Source organism: Nyctereutes procyonoides, unplaced genomic scaffold (assembly GCF_905146905.1).
Source record: "Nyctereutes procyonoides isolate TBG_1078 unplaced genomic scaffold, NYPRO_anot_genome, whole genome shotgun sequence".
NCBI classification, from domain to species: Eukaryota; Metazoa; Chordata; class Mammalia; order Carnivora; family Canidae; genus Nyctereutes; species Nyctereutes procyonoides.
The window spans coordinates 726,059-751,669 of NW_026575154.1; the positions used below are offsets into that span (position 1 = coordinate 726,059).

Sequence of the window (25,611 nt, forward strand, 5' to 3'; positions counted from 1 at the left end):
TCTCCCTGTGTGACTATCATAAATAAATAAAAATTAAAAAAATATTAACAATAATTCCCCACTCCCCTGCCCTTCAGTTCTGGTAACCTCTGTCTATGTCCTGTCCCCATGATTTTGCCCATCCTAGGTACTTCATATAAGTGGAATCATGAATCAAATATGCCCTTTTGTATCTGGCTTATTTCACTTAGCATAATATTTTCAAGGTTCATCCATGTTGTAGCATGTATCAGGATGTCATTCATTTGTAAGTCTGAATAATATTCCACGGAATGTTTATACCACATTTGTTTATCCACTTATCTGTTTATGGACACTTGGTTTATTTTCACCTTTTGGCTATTGGGTTGCTATGAGCATTAGTATACAAATATCTGTTTGGGCCCCTGCTTTCAATTTGTTTGGGTATATATATGTACACCTAGGAATAGAATTGCTGAATCATATGGTAATCCTGTTTAATGCTTTGAGGAGCTGCCAAACTGTTTTCCATAGTAGCTATACCATGTAGTTAAGTATGACTTTAAAACTTATTCAATCATAGTTGTGACCTCATTCAAATAAATGATTCAGATAGAAGACATTCAGGTCTTGATTAACATAACTAGTTTTCGTTCCTAACAATTTTATCTTAGTGCTACTATTACAAAAAAGAAAAGGGAAAGAAAAAATAGATCTGGAAGAGGTTTGTATTCATGGTCTGTATGCATATTGCACTTTGTTGGAGTTCTGGCATTTAATCGACTCTGACCTGAGTTCTTACTTCTGTTGGTCTATTTCTTCCAGGTGCACTTTTAACAGGAGATGTGCTCAATAAATATTTGTGGTTGAATCAATTGGTTCTGTATAGTAAAACCTAAATAGATATTGGGGGGAATCTGCTAGTATCTATTCCCTGCTTCTGAACATGAAGTTCAATGTTCCACCCATTATAGAGTCACTGAAAAGAAGCAAAGTTTTTAGAAGTGAAAAAAACCTGAGTGGTGAAAGAGGGCAATTACTGGATATGCATGCCTAGCGTTTAAATGGGGGAAGATTTCATAAGGAGTGGAATTATGCTTAACTGCAAAGTAATTCGTTCTGGTGATGGGTGGAAGTGTGGGGTTGGTTTGTGTGATGGGAATGGTCTTTTGAGATCCTTTGGAGCTGAGAGTGACTTAGGAATGTAAGGGAACATGTGGGCATGTTTGCCTTATAAGAATGGAAACACAGAATAATAGGTGGTAAAAAAGGAAAACATTCAAGGGCTAGAGATAGGGGGCTATGAGGTTAGCATCTTGACGGATAACCACAGCCTGGAAATTGAGATGGCCTTGCCTCTGTTCTGAGAGAGGATTTCTTGGCACTATTTTTGGGCAGTGGAAGTGGAAGATATAAAGGTTTGCATTTTTTCTCTGTTGAATGAGATAAACCAGATAAAAATAATTATTGATGAAGAAAATATGTCAAAATACTGACGTTTTCCTTGGAAACGTTGTCATGGGTGATTCTTTAAAAAATTTTTTGTGTTTTCTCAACATTGTATAATGAGAATAGGTTATTTTTGACATCGAAGTTGACATTTTTCTCTGAAAAGTTCAGTTTTAGGAGTTTGCATAGTGTTATTAAGGCTTTTTTGGTCTAAGCCATAGAAATAAGCATGGTCTGATTTAATCAAAAAGAACTTTTACTGGAAAGAAAGAAACTGGCTATGGGAACTGAGGAAGGGTGGGAGAACCAAGAGGATCCAGAAGGTCTGAAGGGTTTATGTCCTTGAACTCCGGGTGGTTTTTTATATTTTTGTTCCTCTGCTCAGTATCACAAAGGGTAGCTTCCTCATACTTGCTAAGGTGAAGGAAGGGCCTGGCACCTTGATTCATCCTTAGCTGACTACTTTCAAAGCAGAAGGAAATTGAGGTGGTATGTTGAAAAGAAAGTAGAATAAAATTGGTGCTGGTTCTGTCATATTTTGTAAAAGATAGAATCTTACTGTACAAGCAGTTATAATTGATTTCAAAAAGTGAAAGAATTTTGTTCTACATACACTTATTTAATCATATTTTTGAGACAAATGTACTTTCTTTTCCCATCTCCTTGAGATTCTGAAAGCTCATCTTCTTTAACGGTACAGTACGCATGGGTTTGGGTTAGAGGGGGTGTGGGGCTAGTACTTGTCCTGGGGGTGCAATTGTTCACAGAAAAATATAACATTTTAATTTACTTGCTTTTCAACTAAAAGCAGAGGGCACAATATCTTATCATGAGGATACACTTTAATTTTATATTATGGCTCATTAAAAAAATTAAAAATTTTTTTTATGGAGTTCAATTTGCCAACATATAGTATAACACCCAGTGCTCATCCCACCAAGTTCCCCCCTCAGTGCCTATCACCCAGTCACCCCAACCTCCTGCCCACCTCCCCTTCCACCACCCTTTGTTCATTTCCCAGAGTTAGGTGTCTCTCATGTTTTGTCACCCTCATTGATATTTTCACTCATTTTCTCTCCTTTCCCTTTATTCGTTTTCACTAATTAAAAAAATATTTTAAGTTGACCTCATTTCCCAATGGATTTGTGGTGGGATGACCCATTATCTAATCAAGGCTCTTTGATTTGCAAATGTGAGGTGCCCATTTCAAAGTAGCCAAAGCCAAAATGGAATGAGTTGGAAGGATTCTACAGAAAAATCTCATAAACATCAGAGACAAGGCTCACTTGAAATCCAGAAGTAGAAAGCCTTTGGTGGGGCTGGAAGCCTTTCAGAGGACAAAGCACACAACCAATCGTACGGCCCACGCTGTCAGAGACTGCTGCTGTTTCTCTCAGAATTTATGCTTCCTTCCTCTTTCTGGAGAGAGAGAGAGAAAGAGAAGAGAGAGAGAGAGACTTTGGCTTCCTCCTGGAAACGCAGGCCCTCCAACTCTCCTGAAAACACCACCATTTCAGCCACTTGAAGGGATCCTTTTGTTACTGAATCCCCTCAAGTGAGACAGACTCTCAGGCTGGCTGCGCTGGACCCACACAGTCCTGTCCACTGTGAAGTACAAACATGGCTGGAGGTGGGGAAGTGCTTTGTGGTTGAGAAAGGGATGGGTGTGAGCCACGCTGACGGTGCCAGACAGTGCGCTGAAGGTATGGCGTGTATTATTTAAGAGAGACAGGAACAGTTGGGGAAGAGAAGAGAGAGGAGGGGAGGGAAATACAGAAAATGCATGTTACTGAGGGACACATGGAAAGGCTAGAGATGATTCAAGAGGAGAAAATCAAAGGGCATGGGAAAAGCTCAGAGGAGACTGTTAAAGTCAAAATACTTTCAGCTGCCTGAAACTGAAAACTCCCCTCACGGTGCCTAACCAAGCAAGTGTCTTCTCTGACAGGAAGTCCTGAGGTAGACTTAAGTCAGCATGCAATAATGTCATGAAGGCCTAGGTTCTCTTCGGTTTTTCTTACTCTGCCCTCCTTGTGTGGTCTATTTACAGTCAGGCTCTACGTGATCCAGGTGTTGTATCCAAACACAGTGAAATCCAAGGCCAAAAAAATACCATCTCTTAGACGTGAGAACCCCTCAGCAGATTTTCCTCCTGTCTCATTGGCCAGAATTGTGTCACAGCTCATTTCTGAACCAAGCACTTGGCGAGAGCCAACTTTGGCTTAGAAGGTCAAGACGGTCCTTGGAGTCCCATGAGGGGTCTGGTCTTCCCAGAGTATATGGCTGTTAAAAAGAGGGGGGACACTGGAACATTAGTCGGGTTCTGAGAGGGAGAAGGTGAAGGGGGAGGAGAGGTAACCAGCAGCGCTGCTTGCATGGAAGGAAAAGAAACGACTGGAGAAGCAAAGAGTAAAATAGAGAGGAAGGAGGCAGAAAGGTGGGCAGAAAAGCAAAACAGATACAGACAAGCTCATTAAATCTGGTGTCTTAAATCCGGTAAAATGCTGTTGTCATATCTTGCTGTTCAGCTGTGTAACTATCAGAAGAACATGCTTTACCCGTTCTCACTGCCATTTGAGAGGCTGATTAACTCTTCAGTAATTAAACTTATTAGCCATTTTTCAACTTCAGAATTACAGGGGAGATGGCTATAGCAGTCTCCAGGGAGCAAACTATTCTCCTTCTTTTAAGACAGATAAAAATTTATTGAGACATTAAGAAGTTGTGATGAAATAAATACAAGGATTACTTAGTTGTCTCATCTTTATTTATACTTTTATCTTTGTAATTGTAAAAGCAGTATGACCACATTAAAAAAAAATGGAAACCAGAAATGTGAAAACAAAATCACCCACAACCACACAACCGCAACTGTTATTACTTGGTGAGAATTAACTCCCAACTTATTTCATATAACTACATAAAATTTCATAGAGTGGTTTGTTTTTCAAAACAGTTATGTACATGGTACACATTTAAAAAACAAAAGAGTGTATCAAAAAATAAAGCAGGTCTCTTTCTCTATCATATCTTTTGTTTTTTCCAGTGTGCTCTCCAAACCCACCCCAAACCTCTATTAGCAGTTTTTCTTTTTTTTTCTTTTATTTTCTTCTGTAGATAACCTACCCATTATCAAGAAAATACGTGTATATACAAATCTTCCAGTCTCCTTTGCCAACATGTTTTTTTTTACAAGCTAGTAGCCTACTGTGCCTGCTGTCTTGCACATTTATCACATAACATTACTTTGAGATAATTCCATATCTAGTGCCCTTAAAATTTAGCATTATAATGTATTCACATTGCCACATACTCTTTATAATTATCATCCTTAATGGCTGTAAAAGGTTTGAGTAAATGATTCATCCACTTGTTTAAAAAATATTTATCAAGCACCTGCCACATTACCAAGGCGCTAGCGCTGCTAAGATTAAAAGGAGTTGGGCCACACCCTCGCAGGAGTCACAGCAGAGTGGAGGAGACAAGCAGGGAAACAATTAACATGTAGTTTCCCAGTGCAAAATGGAAGACTAGGGGACATGTGAGGAAACAAAAGAAGGAACCCCGAAAAACGCTGGGTAGGTGAAACAGGAGAAGGGGATGAAGAGCATACTTCCAGGATGAGCACCAAGTAAGGTGTGAAGTGTTGAATCACTATACTATACACCTGAAACTACTATAACACTGTATGTTGACTATACTGCAGTTAAAAAAGCAGTGTTCAGGTTAAGTAAGAGGCGTCAGCTCACAGCCCAAATGCGTGGAGAGCACTTCAGGTAGAGGCAAGAATGACACAAGCAGAGAAACTTTTTTTTTTTTTTTTTTTACAAGCAGAGAAACTTGAAGTGACATTGTGGTCCAGGTTACTACAAGGACATGGGTATGGTCTCCACTCCAGGATCTTTAAGCTGTGGCCATACCATAAATAATGGTATGGTGTACAAATTGCAGTATATAACTTTCTCCATATTTTGGAGTATTTCTTTGGCTAGGTTCCCAGAAGTGGGACTGCTGAGTCAAAACGTAGGTGCACCCTGACCTGGAACACACAGCCAAAATGCTTTCCAAGGGGATGGTATCCCTTCGTAAGGTCACCAGCAATGAACGAGGAAGCCAGTGCTCATTATCTTTATGCCTTTATCATTGATTTTTAAAAAAGATTTTATTTATTCATGAGAGACACACAGAGAGAGGCAGAGACACAGGCAGAGGGAGAAGCAGGCTTCGCCCAAGGAGCCCAATGCGGGACTCGACCCCAGACCCTAGGATCATGCCCTGAGCCAAAGGCAGATGCTCTACTGCTGAGCCACCCAGGTGTCCCTTATCATTGATTTAAGATCTATTTCTTTGATTACTGGTAAGGTCAATCATATCCATATCACTTGCTTCTATTGTTTCTACACTGAGAAGTACTTCTAGCTAGAGGTTTAACAGATACTGTTTTCTTCTGTTACTGTGTGTAACTCGTAATTCCTCCAAGGACTTACTTTTGACATATTAAATGAGAATTCACCTAGACCCTCCCCACCTCCCCCATTACTGATGAGTTATCTGAACTTTATCTTCTCTGTTGATTTTTATTTCAAAGATAAATCCTGCTTAGGGATCAACTTAGTCATCAACTGGATCTAATTTCCAGTCCTCTTCTGAATTGTGTCATCTCACTTAAGACAGACCCTTCCTCTGACTTATCCAGAAATCTATTTAGATATAGAGTTACCATACCGCAGGAATAGGTTTAGGTAAAGCTTGTCAGTGCTTTCCTGTTAGTAGGGAATCTGAGGTTGAAGGCAGACCTTACGTTTGAAGCCTATTAGATTGGTGGCTAGTGTTCTGTGTGCTTTGGGTAGGTGGAGGGCACTTTTTTTTTTAAGATTTTATTTATTCATGAGAGAGAGAGAGAGAGAGAGAGAGAGAGAGAGAGAGAGAGAGAGGCAGTGACACAGGCAGAAGGAGAAGAACCCTCCCTGCATGGAGCCTGACATGGGACTGGATCCCGGGTCTCCAGGATCCCACCCGGGGCTGAAGGCGGCGCTAAACCGCTGAATCACCGGGGTTGCTCGGTGAAGGGCACTTTTGGGGGAGGGAGGGTTCTATCATCCAGAGGGCGGAAGTCACTGTTAGCCAGTATCATAGTTCTGTCCTACTGAATGGAGAGGATCTCGTGACCCTCCCACCTTTGTGGGTTCTTGGTGACCTCAGTGTAGCCTCAATCCCTCTCAAGGTCAAGCCTATCCCAATGGGTGGTGGTTTACTTCTCACAGGTAACTTCTCACCCCTTCAAAGCTGGATTATAGGTTGTCCACTAGCTAAGCCTATTTTTGAGAAAACTAAGGTGGTTAACCAGAGAAATCCTATGCAAAAGGTTCTCAAGCATAAGTGTACTGAGTATCATCTGGGGGAGCTTAGGAAACATGCAGATTTCTATGTCCAGTACAGGTTACACGGTGGTGCTGGAAAATTTTCCTGACCTCAGCTCTTTCCAGCGTTTTGAACCCTGGGAAAAAAAAAAAAACCAGAAAACAAAAAACCCTCCCCAAAGACGTCACAAACAGTTCTGAGCGCTCCTTCTTCTTTCATGGACTACTGGTGCCCGCTCGCCAGCACCCATGAATGCTCGAGGCGGAGGCTGGATATGCAACTTAGGGGCACACCTTCTCAGGGAGCGCTCCAAAAGTTTCCAGCCACTCGTTCCATCCTCCCCTAGAGGTCAAAAGCTTAATGGTTTATAACCAATAATACCAATTCGGATTTCCCAAAAGACATCCCGGAACTTCTGAATTGCTTCTGAGAGTGAGGAACCAGTCAAGGCCTTGGGCACGGTTCCGTCTCCGGGCGCATGTGCTGCCCGACTCTGCGTTACTGCGCCAGACCCGCGGGCGAGGATCGCATCCGGGCCGGGCTCCTCCGAGCCACCGCTCCTTCCCTCGTCCGCATTCTGGGATGAGGCGTATTTTCCGGCAGGTGTGTGTGGGGGGGTTGGGTTGGAGCCACACTTGGATTCCGGAGACGTTCCTCTGCAGCCCTCCCAATGCCCCCCCACCCCACCCCCACCCCCCATCTCTTTTTTCCTCCCCTCCCGCACACCCTACCCTACCCCTTTGCTCCCCGCGAAGTCTGCGCCCCCTTTCCGCTCCGGCTCAGGGGCCCGGCGCCTTCCGCTGCAGCCCCGTCCCGCGGTGGAGGAGGGGCTCGTCCGAGGGGCGAGGGGCGAGCGGCTCGCGGGCTCCGCACTCACCCAGCCGTCCCCCCGCGTCCCCCGGACGGCGTCTGCCGCAGCGGGCGGTGGAGACGGACGCGCCGCGCGTCGAGCCGGGTCACTCCGGCGACGTGGTGCCGCGGCCGCCCGGGAGCGCGCGCGCCTCGCCGAGGCCGGGGCGGCGGGCGGAGCTGCGGGCGGGCGGAGCTGCGGGCGGGCGGAGCTGCGGGCGGGCGGCGGGCGGAGCTGCGGGCGGAGGACTGGCGCGCCGGGCGGGCGGAGCGAGCGGGGGGGCGGAGCGAGCGGCGGGAGGGCGCGCGCGAGGGGCGGGCGAGGAGCGTCTCCAGCAGCATCTGCTGCGGCCGCGTTTGCCCGAAGCTCGGAGACCGACGGACGGACAATCGCCGGGCGGACGGACGCGGGCTCTCGCCTTGGGCTCGGGGCCAGCTGCGGCGAGGCTCGGGGCTTGCAGCGCGCCGCTTCCCCGCCGGCTCGCGGCCACCCCGGCTCCGGCGGCCTCGACGCGCAGGGGCTGGAGGTGCGGGAGCGGCTCCCCCGCGGTCGGTCGGTCGGTCCCGGACCTGCGTCCCCGACCCGCGTCCCCGGCCCCCTGTCCCCCCCCCCCCCCCCGCCCCCGGGGCTGCTCTGAGCGACGGTGCTCCGGGGCTCCAAACTCGGGCTGCCGGGGCAAGTGTCTTCATGAACCCAGAGGATGTCCGGGAAGCACTACAAGGGTCCTGAAGTCAGTTGTTGCATCAAATATTTCATATTTGGCTTCAATGTCATATTTTGGGTAAGTTGGAGCGCTTCTGGGCTTTCAACTCTCGTGGCCGTTGGATCCTGACGATTTCCCCCGCACGTTGCCTGCTGCTTTTACTTTTCGCAGCCCCTCGGGCGCTTGCCCGAGCTCGGGGAGGCGTTTGCCTTCCGCCTTTGCAGCTCGCGCGTCGGAGACAGAAACCTCTCACCCCCTCTGGGAGTGGAGCGGCTACAAGGATACGGAGCCGGAGGGGGGGGGCACTCAGGCCTTGGGGTGGCTTTTTAAGGGACGAGGAGCAGGGATGCAGATGAAAGGAAGGGCTCGGCAGTTTGAGAAATGAGCAACCACACGAATTAGATTTGCTCCCGGTGGGATGTGGATGTTGGGCAGAGCGCGGTGTCATAATAGGGAAGGCTCATCGGGCCGAGCCGACCCCGAGGTCCACCTTCTCGCAGGGATCTGATTGGACGCGGGCTTGGCTCCGCGTTGCCGCGGCTGGTCTGTGCCATGCTCGGCTCAGCGCGTATCTTCTTGCACCATCTCGGGCTTTGTGTAGGATGCAGATGCGGTGGTATATGGTTCTGTAATGTGCACGCAAATAACGCTTCCTGCGAGCTCTTCCCCTTCAGCTGGGAAGCGCTCCTTTTGCATAATGGACTGGCCAGTGGGCGTGGGGGGCGGCGGGTTTTATTTCCAGGTATACATTATTGTCAGGATAATAACAAGTCACCGTCAACATGTTTCAGTATGTTCGTGCCTCACATCCCTTTCTAAGGAGTGACAACAGAGCGGGCCGTTTTTTGGGGAAAGCTTGGAGAAATGCAAAGAGGATGTGTGAGACATGTTTTATTGGGGGTACGGAGAGAGCAAATGCTTGAACGCGAGATTCAAACCGTGCTCTGGCTTTGCTGGCACCACAGTGTGCTGGGCACCTATTGTAATTAGTCTGGGATGCCTACTCTTTTGTTTTGTTTGGATTCTTTTCCTTGATCTCACAAACGTGTTCAGCAACCAGACAAAGAGTTCACTAGGGCAAGGGGGAAAACATTGGTTCAAAGACTGTGTTATTCCAACCCCCCCCCCAATCCCATCCCCTCCTCTTCCTTAATGGGCACCCCCCTACCAGTGGAAAGTAAAGATGGTGGTTGTCTGGGGGTGTTCTCCAAGTTGCTATTCAGTGTAGGTTCAGTATGAGATAAACAATAATCCAACAGTGGGATCAGTAATAATCCACAGCCGCTTGAACACAGGGTGTGTTTATTTTTGCTTCTCCTTTAATTTTAGCCATTTCTTGCAAACATATACATCTGTGAGGATAATTATCAATACAGCTTTTTATATATTTTCCTACACACATTTACCAAGATATTTTAAATTTTTCCTCTATTTTCTGTTCAAGTATCTTGCGTTGGTTTGCATGTTTTGCAAAGGGAAATGGAAAGGTTTGGAGACCACTTTGTGTGTCAGCATGTCATCTGTCCTCAAGACTCATAAAGAGAATGGGAGGGGGTGGAGAACATAAATCAAAGTATCTAGTCATTCACAGGCAGGTTTGTTTTTTGTTTTTGCCAGAGATTGTATCTGATTCCTGTGAGTGGTCACCCCCTTCCTGCAATCATACACTGCTGCAATTATAGGAAGAAGAAATTTCTTTCTTCCTTTGCTTCTCTGTTTTCACCTTTGCTGGAAATGTTGAAAAGTGGTGGGTAGTCACATTTCTGAATGAGGTGTTTTGATTTCATTGGAACTTGAAACTTTGTGACTTTGAGAGTCAGGTACTGCTTGGCTGAGACTGGACCTTTTTGAGGCAGTGAGTCCAGGCCTCTTGATTCTATGCGAACACTTCCAAAAGTTGCATATTTCAGCTACCAGGCAACAAAAAGCACCCAGGAGCTTTCTATGCAGTTTCATAGCAGGAGGTGGAAAAGAAATAAAGGGATTTGGGCCTGTTTCCCTGACAGTTTGGTGTAATTTTGTACAGTGTACAGAGGAAAATTTAGTATTTTCTGTGGATTAGGTTGTGGCAAAACCATTAGAACTGTGGAGAGTGCGAAAGAATCGTGGAATGCTTGCAGGGAGAGTTCTGGAATGGAGCTGCATCTTGTCTGATTTTGAAGGTCTTCGACTCTTGGGAGGAGTTTTATGCGAAGGCTGATAGGAGACCTAGGCTATGGAACTAAACAAGCTGCCCTAGGCAGGATTGTTAAATAGAGAAGTGTTTGCTCCAAGGCCCTTGTCCTATCTGCTTTCTGCACAACTTCTCCCTCCTTTCTATGGCTAATGCCTTGCACCCTGATGCCCTCCATACCTCTCCTATTCTGTCTGCTTCAAAACTACCCCATATTTAAATCTCCCAGTTTATCAGTACCATGGTTTGATCAGCAGGAAGGTTACCATGACATTCAATTAACGTAATTTAGACTAAGATGTTAGTGACTGAAGAGCTGAGGTCAGTCACTTGACAGCCTGCTGCTGTAAAGTTGCACATCTCTGCCCAATACAGGGTCACCATCCTCCAGTTACTGCCAGAAACAGCGGACTCAATCCTACTCTTAAACAGTTATGAAGAAGAGATTGATAACAAAGAGCATGGTTTCCTAATCTTTCATTGTCAGACTGTGAGGTGCTAGAATAAATTTGAAATACATTGAGGACATTTGGAGGTATAGTTCTGATAAAATAAAACTGAACATATGGTAGCACCAGCACTGCAAATTGGGTTCTCTTGCTAATGAGTAGTTTGACCTGTTGCTAGCCAGTTAACTGTCCTTGGCCTCAGTTTCTCAGCTTTTAAAATGAAGGAGTTGGATGAGTTGTAAGATTCTTTCTAGTTCCGACATAAAAGGTGTCTGTCAAGTTCCAATAAGCTAGGGAAGAAAAAACAAGAGACAGACACTATGTATAATGAAAATAGCATATATTGGGACACTTGTTAAATTATAGACTTTTTTCTGTTACAGAGACTTGTCTGAAGATCAATTTTCTTTTTTTTTCTTCAGAGATCTTTTCATAAGACACACACACACACACACACACACACACACAAACACAAACTCCCCACATCTTTTCCTAATTTCTTCTTGGCTTGTTCATTCCCTGGTATAGTATGCATTCTTCCCTGTCCCCACTGTGACTCTCAAATGTAGTCGTGTGAGTCATTAAATATATTTTTATTATTAGAGTTACAGTTTGGTGTGCAAAATATGAATCCTTTTATATAACAATTGTAATGATATTCTGAGTAACAAAGTCAACATCTTGTACAGATTCCTTTCTCATTAGTTATCACAGGGTGGTGGGGAAAATCTTATTTTCCCCATTTAACATTGGAAGAACTCAAGCCAGAAGGGAATTGGTTTTATTGAGGGTGTCACCACACTAGGACATTTCTTGGAAAACACTTAGTCTGCTTTGAGGTGGGTAGGGAGTTTTGTTTTAAAGTCACTTCTTTTGGGTATGAACCCCCACATCATGTAACCCACCATTAATAGATGTTTTGCTCTAAACTCTTGGCTTTTGGTTCTAATTCTTAACAGTTCGTAGGTGAGCAAATTGATCTGATTCTGGTATTGATTTGTTGCTATATAACAATCAACCCCCACACTTAGTCGTTTAAAACAAAACTTTCTTATATCGCACAGGTATGAGATTTGACCAGGCCTATCTGGGCAATTGCATTTGGGGTCTCTTGGGCAGTTGCAGTGAGATGTGGCTGGGCCTGGAATTGTCTGAAGGCTCACTGGGGTAAGATGCCCAAAATGGTGTACTCGCATGACTGGCAGTTGATGCTTGCTTTGAGTTCAGCCAGGGTTGTTGGTTGGAGCACCTACATGTGGCTTCTTCCTGTTTCTGAGACTGGAAGAAGGTTCCAGCCAGTTCAGGCTACACCCAGAACTGGCCCAGTGTCATTTCCATCTATTTTACTCATTAAAGCACACGTAGAGCCTGCTCAATTTTAAGGGAGTGGAGAAAGAAATTCCACCTTTTGATGGACAGATGTCAAGGCTGTGCAGGTTGTGGCCATCTTTGGAACATACCTTCTGCGCTGAGCCATAATTTCTTGTTTATAAAGGAAGGATAACATTATCTAATGGAATTGTAGTTCCAAGGGTTCAATGAGATATTACCCAATACACTGTCTTTATATTTAGCAGATGGTGAATACCATTGTTGTTATTGTCTTAAGACTGTACTACTTCCATCTTGTACTACAGAATTTCTGGAATACTTTAGCCTGGTAGTTTGGCATTGTTACTGCCGAATAATGATAATGCCCTTAAGACCTGCCAAGGAGATGAAGCAAGTGGATTCAGTAAGTTTAATTGTCACTTATTAGAAAAAAAACCCATGGATCACTGGAAACCTTGAATGACTTTGGGAAAACCAAGAATGATTTGGGAAAACCACCTTGTTTCTCTTCTCCTCACAATACAATTAGAACAGCCTTGGATACTTGAGGCCAAATTTCTCTTTGATGTGCTTTCAAATATTACATTGTGTCTTTAAGGGGAGGTTTATCCTGGGTTGATGGCAGAATGTTGTAGCTAATTTGTTTTCACAGGGCTCAGACTCAGAGAGGAGAGAGATTTAGGGAACCTTGGGGGGGCATCAAGTAGGAAGCCTTATCTTATGATTCACTATAAATTGTAAGATGTTCTGGAATGACGATACATCAGCAGTTTATAAGTCATAATTTTTGTTTTAATTTGCTAGACATCTGTTAGCTTCGATGGCAACCATATGGGAGTCTAAATTGCCTTTTGAATTACAGGGAGTGGTAGGGAGAAAGCTAAATATGGTTATGAAAGTGTCATGTGGGAAAGTGTAAGAAAGGTGTACAGATCTCAGTGGGGAAAATAATTGAATACTGGACTTGCTTGGTCTGGCTGCCCACACTTGGGGCAGTGAGAACACACTGAAGTATTCACACTTGATGATATGTTGGAAGATTGAAATGAAGCCAAGGGGGGAAAGTTGAAAAACCAAACGATGTTCCACTCACCATCAAATTGCCAAAGTGAGCTCATTTAGATGGATCACTCTGTCTTAATATGTCCACAATAATAGTTAGTCCCTGGCAAAAGGTGAGAGCAACCTGTATTTCAACAAAGCTTTATAATTATGATCTCTTTCTTCTAAGCATCTCAAAGTGTCTTACAAGCATATTATGACATCTTCGTGACAGATGAAAAAATTGGAGCGCAGGCATATGGAGTGACTTTTCAGCTGTTGAAGAACATGTCAGGGTTCACTTTTGGAATATTAAGTCTCCTCTAGTAACGATAGCCCTAGCTTCTCCTTTGAAACTTATTTTAGAAGATGCTTTTCATTTTAAAATAAAACATCAAGTAAGTCACTTACATCTGTTCATAATTGAAAAGTGATAAGGTTTTTGCATATGCCTCAATTAACACCACCCACTAGCACAAAGAGTTAGGATGAAAATGTTAAGGAATATGATCATATAATAAACTCTGTAGTCTATTGAAAAATTCATAAATGAAAAATTGGATTATTAAAGACAGTGGAGTAATGACACATGCTTCTTTCCATATGTAACACTGCCTCACATTTCTGACTTCTGCATCGTTATACTTCACTGGATTATAAGGGCCTCAGCTGCAGGGACTGTCTCCATCATTTTCAGAAGCCGTGTCTAGCATTGAAACATAGTAGGTATTTAACAAGTATTTGTTGAATGAATGAATTACGAAATCACTGGAAAGTACCTAAGCATCATATCCTCTAACTTCCTATTCAGCGAAATATTTTCTCTGTGACATTCTGCCAACAGGTTGAAGCATGGATCTGTTTTTGGACCACTTTAATCGTTCATGTTTCATTTGTCCTCCAAGTAGATGTAATCTACTTCCCTGTAACTTCCATTCTCCTAATTTACTGTTGTTGGTTTTTAATCTTTATTTTGAAACTATCTCAAATGCAGAAAAATCGCACGTGGTATATAATTTGTTTTTACCCTGAATCATTTGAGAAAAAGTTCCTGGGGTGATGCCTATCATGCCAACACTTCAGTGTATATTTCCTGTAAACTAGGATAGTCTCCTAGAGAGCCACCGGACAGCCATCAAAGCCAGGAAGTTACCACTGATACATTACCATCATCCAAACCTTAGGTCTTTTTTCAAGTCTCCCAGGTGTTCCAATCATGTCTTGTAAAGCCAAGAATCCAGCACAGAACACACACTGTATTTAGTTATCTCCTCTAGTCCTTCTCTGTCAAGATCTTGACACATTGCAAGATTATAAACCAGTTATTTTGTATAATGTTCTCCAATTTGGGTGTATCTTCCATTTTCTCATTCTTAGATTCCGACTGTGCATCTTTGACAGGAAAATGACAGAAATGGTGCTACATCTACCTCATTGCATCCCATCAGATGGCACTGATTTCTGTTTGTCCTAGTACTGATGGTGGTCACTTGGTTAAAGTGTTGTCTGCCAAGCTGCTCCAATCATAAAGTTACTCTTTTTCCTTCTGAAATTGGTACATATTGTGTGATAGGTTACTTTGAAACAATGTAAATAGCCCAATCCTCATCAGATTTTCAATCTATTAATTTATTTACAGCAGTAAGAATTTATTGTTTCCTTTTTTCCAATATGTTTGTTAAACTGTTGCCCTCCTGACTTGGATGTTCTAGTTAGTCCTGGTTTGGCGGGCAGGGATGGTCTTTTCATGCTGTCTCCTGTGCCTGTTAACTCCCATCATTCTTTAGCACTTCTTTGCTTTCTGGCGGAACAAGATGGTCCAAGCTCATCTTATAATTTACTGATGTGATCTTTTGTATCGGCCATTTCTCCAAGGAGCCCTAGTTGCTTTGAGTGGCGAATGGTATTTAGAAGCCAAGATCTGGTTGGTAAGTGTGCTCATTGCCATAAGGGTATCACCACCCTGGGAACTCTTAGTGGACAGAACTATGGAATATGTATCTGTGTATACATATATGTGCATATATACACATTCCGTATGCATTTCTGTGTTTAGTTATATTTTGAAACCATGAGTTGAGTGATACCACAAATCCCTATTTGGTACCACAAGGTTTATTCTTGGTTTTTCCTTTCCTTTATTTATAAATATTTTCTTTGACATGAGATTCCTGGCTCCTGTTGTTCTTAACAGTTTACCTACTTGATAAATCCTCCTCATAGGTAGCCAGTCTTGTACAGTTGCTCCTGTCCCTCACACAGTTGCCCTCCTTACCTGCTGATGCTGCAACGAGAATCTCACAAACCCGCACCTCAATACGAACACCCTTCTCACTCTCATCAGGCTCTGATACCCTGCTCTAGGCTTCCAGTCCCTCCCCATACATGTCCTTGCATGAAGGGCTACCTTGCTTTGCCCCCATTAATGGCTTTAGGGCAGAAGTTTTCAGGAAGGAGAAGGGGAAGGCCTCAGGTAACACTCGTGTGATACAAAACAAGATTTTTCTTCCTTTTCTGTAGACCCTCATTGTTTAAATAGGTATTATGTCATTCTAAAACCTTCTATTTTCTATCTTTAAAAGCTCTTACTTAGTTCCTTCATGTATTCTTCATGTATGATTTCCAGGTTGTTCTTTGCCCTAGTTGTGATACTCTTGCCTGTGGTCCCATTTGGACACATTTCTATTAATTTAGCAACCAGAATGGAATGCACTCTTCACACACCCTTCCACTCTTCCAGAGAGCAGTGGGCTGTTACACTTGAACGTCCTCTTAAGTCTCTAGGCCATGTTGGACCTAGAGGTAGAAGCCTCTGCTACTGACTGGATTTGTCTTTGAGAAATCTCTCACAGGTTGTTTCTTCAGTTGCTTATCTTTTTTTTTTTTTTAAAGATTTTATTTATATATTCATTCATTCATTCATTCATTCATTCATTCATGAGAGACACACAGAGAGGTAGAGGGAGAAGCAGGCTCCCTTCAGGAAGCCTGATGTGGGACTCGATCCCAGGACCCTGGGATCATGACCTGAGCCAAAGGCAGACACTCAACCACTGAACCACCCAGGCGTCCCTTCAGTTGCTTATCTAAAATAGGAGGAAAATAATTCCAATATCTCACAGAGTTGTTATCTAGTATTAAATGAGAACATGCAAGTGCAGGTGCTTCGTAAAAGGTAAATCTGTCAATACAAATAGGAGTTATTAACCTAAGCTAAACTGCACAGGCTTCTCCTGGAAGCCAGAGAACACAGCTGGCTCAAAGTGAATTTCTAGTGAAATGAAACCTTCACTTCTTTGTCGGGTGAACTTCTGTTAAACCCATCTTCCTAGGCTAGGTGCTAATCAGAAGCCCTAACCCTCCAGGTAATTATTTGAATTTAGATATAGTTCTATATATTTATCCCATTTACATGTCTTATTCTGGTCCAGTGGTTTTTAAACTGTGGTATCAGCAGCCCAAGGCTTCCTTGAGGTGTGCCTGGACTGACTGCGAGTGTCTGTGACCTCTCTTCTCCCACTGAGGACTCAGCCATTTGGTTTGATATTTTGGGATACCATAAAGGGTTTGGCTTGAAAAAGGGGGTCCACTGCTCCAAAAGACAATTGAAAACCACCATTCTAGCCTTCAGGTGTTTTTGAATCTTGATGGTCAAGGCATGTTTTAACAAAATTATTCCTTGTATGGGTCCTCCTCCTATATGTGAATTTCTTCATGCCCAGAAAGTCCCTTTCACTAACTAGAGTGACTTCTGTAAGATTTGTTGATATTTCACCTCTTTATAGATATAGCAGCCTAATTCCTAAGTTGTTAGGAAATTTTAGTCTTCCCACCAGGGGATCTGCTTCAGTAGATCCTGGATGGAGCCCTGGTATTGTGGGGTTTTTTTTGTGGGTTTTTTTTTGTGTTTGTGTTTTGTGTTTTTAAATCTCTGCCGGTGACTCTGATGCTCAGCTGACTCTGAGAGGCTCTGGTTTGCTTTTCTTGACAGGGTGTGGCATCTCTTCCCATTGCTTTCTGGAGGGGACACTTGGGAGAGCTGGGAGTGGGTAGCGTAGAGCTCTGACCAAAGTGATTTCACCAGCACATGAAGCTACTGTTCATTGCTTATGAGAAAAATATAATGTGGCCTATTTTATCCTTCATGGAGTTTTTTATTAATCCAAAAATGCCAGTTATTTTTAAATCTGAAAGTCCTAAAAACAAAATGAGAAAATTTCCACTAAACAGAACCTCTTGTGCTGCAATTAGTATGCTAAAAATTAGCATCTTATAAGGATAGAAGCTAGTTATTTACTTGACAGGAACAGTGAAGAAATAGACATTTTGTTCTTTTGCCCCTGCTGTCCTGCACGCTTTAGGGTAGTGAACTGGGTCTAACCACAGATGCCAGATAGTGACCTGTCCTCCCCTTCAGAAATCAGCCTCCCTGGCCAAGATGCTCTTCCTTTCAACCTCCCTTTCCTGGGGCTTTCTCCTGTGTCCCCAGCCCTGAGTATCCTCATTTGAGAGTGGGGGAAAGCAGAGTTGCTTTCTGTATCTCTGTGGCAGTTTTATTGACTGCCCCACTGTAATTCCATGGCAGGAACATTTCTCCTATATCCAGATGGGCAGCAGTATCCCAAAGGGCTGACAGTATAGCAACGCAGGATTCCTACCCAAGCCTGGTATTTGTCAGTTTACTTTAGAAAGAGAAGGTTGAGTGCAGAATATTCAGAGATTGCATAGTGAATTTTCCTTTTATTTTCTTAAGTACTTCTTTTCTCCTATCCCATTTTAAAAAATTAGGCATTTGATTATGGCTGGGCTCTTAAAGTAGAAGTCTTTTGAAAGAAAGAAAACTTGAAAATAAATTCTAAGTTATTTCTCTGAAATGTTTTACTGGGGCATAGTTATCACATCACTTCTAAAGAGGCGGGGGGGGGGGGGGGGAGAAAAAGAAAAAGACCTGAATGGTGTATGAACTCTGTGGTTAGCACTGATAGTATCTGTATGTACATAAAATATCATTAATTCTGAAATGCAAGGTATAATTTTTAAGGAATGTAATCACCAACCTCAATAACAAAGTAGTCTTTGGAAGTGAATGGCAAAGCACTGTGGCTCCCCTCACTGAAAAGGCCAAGTGATAATCTATACCTCTTCCAGCTATATTTACTATTTAGATAAGTATTATAAGAGATAGGGCTCTTTTACTTGTTGAGATTTTTTCCTAAATTATACTTGGCACTAAGTGTTGAATTTCTAAAAATCTGGAGGGAACAGCTGGTGCTCTAATAAATATTCAGGCCAGCTATTTTAATGCTTTGTACTTCATTAAGTAGTCCTAATAAAAGGGGGAATACTTGACTTAAGCATTTCTCAAAGTATAATGTTTTGCTTCCAACAAAAATTTCCCCCAGCTGTTAATATTTTCCCCTAAGCAGCCTTAAAACTTAATTCTGCCAAGTAAGTAGTTCTAATCACTGTTGAAGCAATTAATGCCAAAAGTTCATCCTCCTGTTTTGAGGTATAGTCAGTCCTATGAAAATGGCCCAGCCCTTTAACTGATGAAGACTCCATCAGTTAATTTAGAAATTTAGAATTTAGAAAAAGTCTTTATTTGTGTCCGTCTTAGAGAATGATGATCCAGGTGCATCCTGACTTGGGCGTTCTAGTGCCGTGTTGGGAAGTGGGCAGACGAGTCTGGTGTTAAGAAGCTTGGACTTCAAGTGTGTTTGATTTTTAGCCAGCTCTCTTCCCAGGCGTTGACCTTAGGTTATTTAGCAACCTTGCAGTTCAATTTCCTCCTCATCTGCAAGATGGAATTCTTTTTTTTTTTTTTTTAAGATTTTATTTATCCATGAGAGAGAGAGAGAGAGAGAGAGAGAGAGAGAGAGAGAGGCAGGCAGAGGGAGAAGCAGGATCCCTGTGGGGAACCTGATGTGGGACTTGATCCCAGGACCCCAAGATCATGACCTGGAGCTGAAGGCAGATGCTCAACCACTGAGCCACCCAGGTGCCCTGCAAGATGGCATTCTTAGTATTAATTAATGTTATTAATACTGGTATTAAGACCTAACATTTGTCTTGGAGTCATGAGGATTAGAGGAGTTAATATGTATCAACTGCTTGGAATACTACTCTATTTTCCTCAACACCCATAATTTTTTTTTTGGTTGTTTTTTTCTTAACTTCTTTCAGAACCATTAAAGTAATCTTACATGGTAACATATATTTTTTTGTTCTCTGTAATGTTCTGCCTACATAAGTGCATTCTCAAAATAACTAAAGGGAAAAAAAGATCTAACAATATTCACAGTGTTCTTTTCATTATAATGAATGGCATGTAATTCTTATCGTGGATACCAGACCATGAATTTGCATCTATTGTTTGTTGTTAATTTTCCCCTTTTTCTTTACCCATTTAGATTCCCTTTCCATCTTCTTTGCAAAAACGATAGGTCGTGTCTTAGTGTTTTGTGCTGGGAAGTTGAGTTTCTGATGTTGAGCTCTGGTGTTAGGCCTAACACCTGATGGAAATAAAACCATTTTATTAACATCTGTTGAATCCAGATATTGTGGGAATATCTCGATGGCTGCACCTATATATTTTTAGCTTTTTTGGCATCACAAGTCCTGAATATTTTGGTCATTGTTTTACTCTGTATTGCAGACAAATTCTGTAGATTGTGAAGGTGTCCTTGATGCAGAAGTAGAATTTTGGCCTGAACTACCTGATCATTGACTAAATAAGTGGGCCACCCATCTTGGTGAACGAGTGAGTCTGTGGCTTTGTCTCTGGGGCAGTAATGGGAGGCATCTGGAGCTGTGCTCTTGGCCTCCAGTAATGTCACCCGACACAGAAGACCCAGGCAGGCTGTCCTAATATCTGAGCATAATCTTCTAATTGGGCTCAACTCTGGGAGAAAAGGCCAGGGCATGCTACTTTAATAGGTGTAAAGAGCCTTGTCACTCATTCTTATGCAGAAGGTGTACAGAAATCCTCCAGCCCTTGAAGGGCGGAGGAGGAGGAATGAAAGGGAGGGTAAGTAGAATTTTTACTATAGGATTCACTGGTAAGAAAGATCAATGGTAGCATGACAGGATATTATAGGAGCACACTTAAGGTAATTTTAGCCTACCTACAACATGCGCAACACTATTGGTTTCACTTTTCTCCTTGATCTCATGATCCATTGATGATTTATGACTTCCCTTTGGTGGACACTGAAGTTATCCTCTTGTCCTTCTGACCTGTGCCTGCCAATTTCCCAGAGGCCATGGAGTATGGCCACCTGATAGTCCAAACAGCAAACCTCAAAGTTCAGTCATCTTCAAACTGCCTGCATGGTTTTAGATAAACTCCTGAGTTACTGTAGAGTTTCTCTAATTTAAATGTGCACGCAGTTCACATGGGGAATCTTGTTTGAAATGCAGATATGGGGGCGGGGTGTTGCCTGGATGGCTCAGTCTGTTAAGCCTTTAACTCTTGGTTTGGCTCAGCTCATGATCTCAGGGTCCTAAGATTGAGCCCTGCACCCTGCATCTGGCTCCATGCTCAGCGTGGAGTCTGCTTGTCCCTCTGCCTCTCCCGCTGCTTGCTTGTGTGCAAAATGTGCCCTTTCTCTCTCGAATGAATGAATGTATGCATGAATGCATGCAGATTCTGATTCAGTAGGTATGAGGCCAAAGTTCTGGCACTTTAACAAGCTCACAGGTGAGGCCACTGTGGCTGGTCCACTGATCTCATTTTGAGTTGCAAGGATCCAGACCATTGCAAACTGATTCTTTTCTTTTAAATTGATTCCATTTTAAACCTTAAATACATTTATTAAAAAAAAAAACACTTGAAAAATATCGTTATTCAGATGCATACAATGACAATAATATGGCTTATTAACTTCTAGGTAGTGATTGGTGCCTGCTGGCAGGCCTGAGTCAGAAGCTTATTTTCCTTTGTCACAGTGGAGGTTAACAAGTGTACAAAGTGTTCGACATCCTGGCATCAAATGGAGACTTTCTCCTTAACTAGACTAGAGGATTAAAAGAGAGTTGAAAAGGAAATGACTTTCTTATTCAAGATTATTTAATGCCGGATTCGAAAATGGTCTCCTCTGGCACCCCAGGTCACCAGGGAATCTCACTTTGGGGAGCACTGCTTTTAAGTAATTTGAAGGAAGGCATGCATTTGTAAGCTCCAGCCTATTAGTGAGATGGATTGATCTCCGGAGGTAAGTGGTTGGGAAGATGTGTTGAAAGTTTGGCCTACTCTACGTTCTGTTTCTTCTCAGGGAAAAAAGAGAGGCCCACCCCATTGCAGAGAAGTTGCTAACTCAAGAACCAATGAGTAGTTCTGTCTTAGGTAGAAAAAGGAAAATGCTTGAGAAAATTGGATCTCAGACTAGTAGGAAGTTAACCTTAAAAACAGAAGAAATCTTGCGCAGTGGGTCCCTTCGACATCTCTGTCTCCTCTTCCTCTGAGTTATTATTGATTATGTTCAATTGGGAATGAGTCCATTTGATGCATTTTTAAGAAAAGGGCACTTTCTTTATACTTTTCTACTGTAAAAACAATACAGCAACACTAATATACATTTTTTTGAAGGAAAAGAAATTCACCTCAATCCCAGTAATCCTCTCTTTCGGTTCGGTTATGTTAAAAATGGAGACTCTTAATCAAATACCCTGAGGGCAGTGAACACACACCCCAAAACAAAGAAACAAAAAAATATTTTTGAGATTCAGTTGTAATCACTTATCAGGATCTAAATTTAGCAAACCTCAGTTACTTAACTTTGTAAAGAAAAAAATGTGCTTTCCTGTCAATAGCTCTTAAGCATTTCTTCTGCCTTTCCCCCCCTCAGGATCACATTTAGAATGAGTGTTCCAACATACAGTACAAATATCTTGTGAATAAACATCAATTCCACACAACCAAAAAAAAAAAAAATCAATAGATCTGCTTTAGGCATTTGAGAAACCCTGCATTTTTAAATCAAAGAGTTATAGTGTTAAGTAACTGAAAAACAAAAACCCCCAAACTCACTCTCTTTGCTTTTAAATGTTTTCAACATGACCTTTATGTAGACAGAAAAATATAGCTGGAAACTTTCTGAGCACCAGTTTTATTGCGGATGCCCTGTTTATCCAAAGGTGCACAGCACCTGCCCACATGGCATTCATGTGAGAAACGCTACCTGGTGGGTTTTTTTTTTTTTTTAATCTCATAAGTGGAATCCTAGGGAAGATAGTGTTTATTTGGTACTGGTTCTTTTAGCTTTGTCTATTGCTTTTGGAAAGAATAAATTGAATGAAGAGGTGGCTAGATGATATGATTATATGTGGCATTTTCATTTTTTTCCTGAGTCTGCAAGATTTAATAATCCCTAATGTTCTTACTGTATACTTTGAGAGGTTTGAAGTTACTTTCCAGTGAGGATTTGAAACAATTGCATAAAAGTTGGAAAATCATGTTTTGCCCCCTTTTTTTTAAGACACAAAATCAGTATTTTAAAAATGATAGGATTGGTGTCACTAAAAAGGGGATAGAAATATTTTATATTTCATGAAATACATATATTCCATTTTAAATATCAATATACTTGGATTTTAAAATATCAACATATATCAATATGTTATCAATATATATCACTTATGAATATTAAATATTGATCTAGATCCTTGGATTTTCTTTTTTGTAAGTAGGTATATGCTTTCTTTGGAGAAAGAAAAGCAACCTAAATGACCATATGACCTCCAATTTTATTTACAGTAAACTAAAATTTCTTTTATGACAGTATGGTGAAAATATGCAAACTAAAAATTTAAGTTAAAAATAAAAAAACAGATCGGTTTTAGTCTCTATGACAGAAACAGAAGAAAAAAGGTTATGATTGTATTTTTGGTTCTTTGGTGAAGACTAGAAAATGAACTCTTTGAACTATAAAACTACTGCATCTTAATTGGAGGCACCAACAGATCACTAATTATTGCTAAGAACCTTTCAAAATGCAGTTTTTTTTTTTAAAATTGTGAGCTTTCTATTGAATATTGCCCACCTTGCCCCCCTTCTTTCTGTGAATTTAATTTCAGAATTGCGAAGACAGTGCTGTTTGCTTTGAGTGAAGGTGAATCTCTTTCTCACTCCTTAAAAAGCTTATCCTGCTGAAGACAGAAGGTTGGAATTATTTTCAGCTGTGTAAATATGAATCCAGTGTTCTTTGGTGGGTCTTTTAGTGCCTAGGTATGGGAGCTGTCCTTTTGCTGGTCTTTTGTGGTCCTAATTTTATCATCTTAGTGCTTCTGTGTTGAAAGGGACCTTGAAAGTTCTTACTTCTCTTCTGTTTCACCCCTCCTAATAGCAGAATCCTTTTTTTCCCTTCCCCAACCAAGATTTTAAGCAGAGCCCCCAGGTTATAAAATAGGGAACAGCTGTGGTCTCTGGAGCCCCGTGACTCGGTGGGCTTGGCCAGCCTCCGCCGCGCTGCATGGGGACAGTGTGTAGAGGGGACAAGGAGAGTCCTTGTGGATTTTGCATCTTGCTGAGGACGATGGGGAGGGCATTTAGGATTCACCTAGGATGAAGGCCGTGTCGGCTTGTGCTGTCTGCACGCTGTGTGCACGTTAGAATCGCCTCATTTTCAAGTGCAAGTTCTTTGATTCCATTTGGTTCTTCTAAGCTGTTTTTGGTGCAGTCATTCTGATTAACATCAACCTTGTTTATCTTAAGTAAGTATTCAGGTTATTTATTATGTATTACTCTTACTCTTTGGAATGAGCAGACTCAAAAAGTTGGCTTCATATGGATTCCATATGTGGCTTCTAAGTTAGCAGAAACACAAAGCCTTTCAATTAATTTGCACATAAAGTTGCATATTGAATAGATTAAGCTTGATGGCATAGGTATTATTTGAAATTCTTTGTCATCTCTAATATTGTTCATTTTTCACTTAAATAAGCTCTTAGGTGTTTGAAGATTCTGTGGTGATTGCCTTTATGAATTCATGTAGGTCCTATTTGTTTTTTTCTGTACTGCATGCGGATACCCATGGAATTTATTTTGTTTTGCACTGTTAGCTCCAGATAGTCTCACATGATCTAAAAAAATGGGACATTGATTCTTTATAATTTAGCTTTTTCCTCTCCCATCCCCAGGATAGACAGAGAATACTGTCATACCTAAGGTCGTGGTTAAGAGTGAGACTCAGTGGGTTCAAATACTGGCCTTGACACCTCCGAGCTGTGTGACTCAACATTTACTCCATCACTGAACTGTTCCTTTTGGGCAAAAAGTGAGTTTACCCTTAGAATAATGGTGAAGGTTCACCAAGGTGATGCATGCAGCTCTGAGAAGGGCAAGCACTCAGTGAGCATGGGCATTGTAATCAAATACGGCAGGGATAGAGGAAAATTCAGGACAGGTGCAGGCTTTTGGTTCATTATCACCTGGGAAAGCTGGTGATGTCCAGGAGCCTCTGCTGTCCTTGTTAGGGAGATGTACTCTTTGTAATACAACTTCTCACTCATGGCAACATTTTCTTTGTTTCCTTTTGTCCTTCACCCACTGCGGGAGATTGTACCTCCATGCTTTCCTTTGGCAACTGGATCTTTCTAAGGGTTTCTAGCCAGGACAGCTGCTCGCTCCATTTCCGTATCTCCTGGACCCTAATTTCCTTTCCTGGTTAGCTGCAGCTGTCCAGTAGGCCCACTCCTGGCATGACCTGATCAACCCTCTGTTTCTATATCACAAATGCCAGCATTTCTCATGTCGTGCCTAGAGGGCCATTTTGAGGGCATAGACCTACCTAGGGTTTTTTTCTTTTTTTATGGTAGTATGTGCAGAACATTACAGTTCTTTTTTTTTAAATTTTTATTTATTTACGATAGTCAGAGAGAGAGAGAGAGAGAGAGAGAGAGAGAGAGAGAGAGGCAGAGACACAGGCAGATGGAGAAGCAGGCTCCATGCACCGGGAGCCCGACGTGGGATTCGATCCCGGGTCTTCAGGATCGCGCCCTGGGCCAAAGGCAGGCGCTAAACCGCTGTGCCACCCAGGGGTCCCGAACATTACAGTTCTAATAAAATAACATGTAGAGAGGTGTTACAGGCATGTTAAAGGCATAAAATGTATGTCTAGAAAAGTATGTATTTTAGCTATCCAACAATTATTAATTGAAATGAATTAGTTAAATCTAAAATAATTTTCGTTAGGAACAAAATAAGCATCCATCTGGGTCCTCTGCAAAGGCTTGTTATGTACAAATAGGTAGGTTTATGAACATGTTTCTTAATATATTACTTATTTTGATAGTA

At 42.2% G+C, this 25,611-nt stretch overlaps 1 protein-coding gene and 1 long non-coding RNA gene across 3 annotated transcripts in view; one reads left to right on the top strand and one right to left on the bottom strand.

Annotated features, from left to right (window-relative positions):
• LOC129501961 (uncharacterized) overlaps positions 1-7,775 on the bottom strand; it is a 53,572-nt gene extending 45,797 nt beyond the window's left edge. Inside the window, exons 1-2 of the long non-coding RNA XR_008662860.1 lie at positions 7,508-7,775; positions 2,697-2,829 (exon numbers count right to left, since the gene is read on the bottom strand). This is a non-coding gene — a long non-coding RNA (uncharacterized LOC129501961). The remainder of the gene's footprint in view (positions 1-2,696; positions 2,830-7,507) is intronic.
• TSPAN5 (tetraspanin 5) overlaps positions 6,334-25,611 on the top strand; it is a 171,703-nt gene continuing 152,425 nt past the window's right edge. The window contains exon 1 of one of the 2 annotated variants that reach the window (XM_055313285.1): positions 6,334-7,374. In XM_055313285.1, the coding sequence (XP_055169260.1) occupies positions 7,354-7,374 (21 nt within the window). In that variant the 5' untranslated portion in view covers positions 6,334-7,353. Of the gene's footprint in view, positions 7,375-7,924; positions 8,403-25,611 lie in introns of those variants that run through there. The other variant, XM_055313284.1, reaches the window with a different exon arrangement.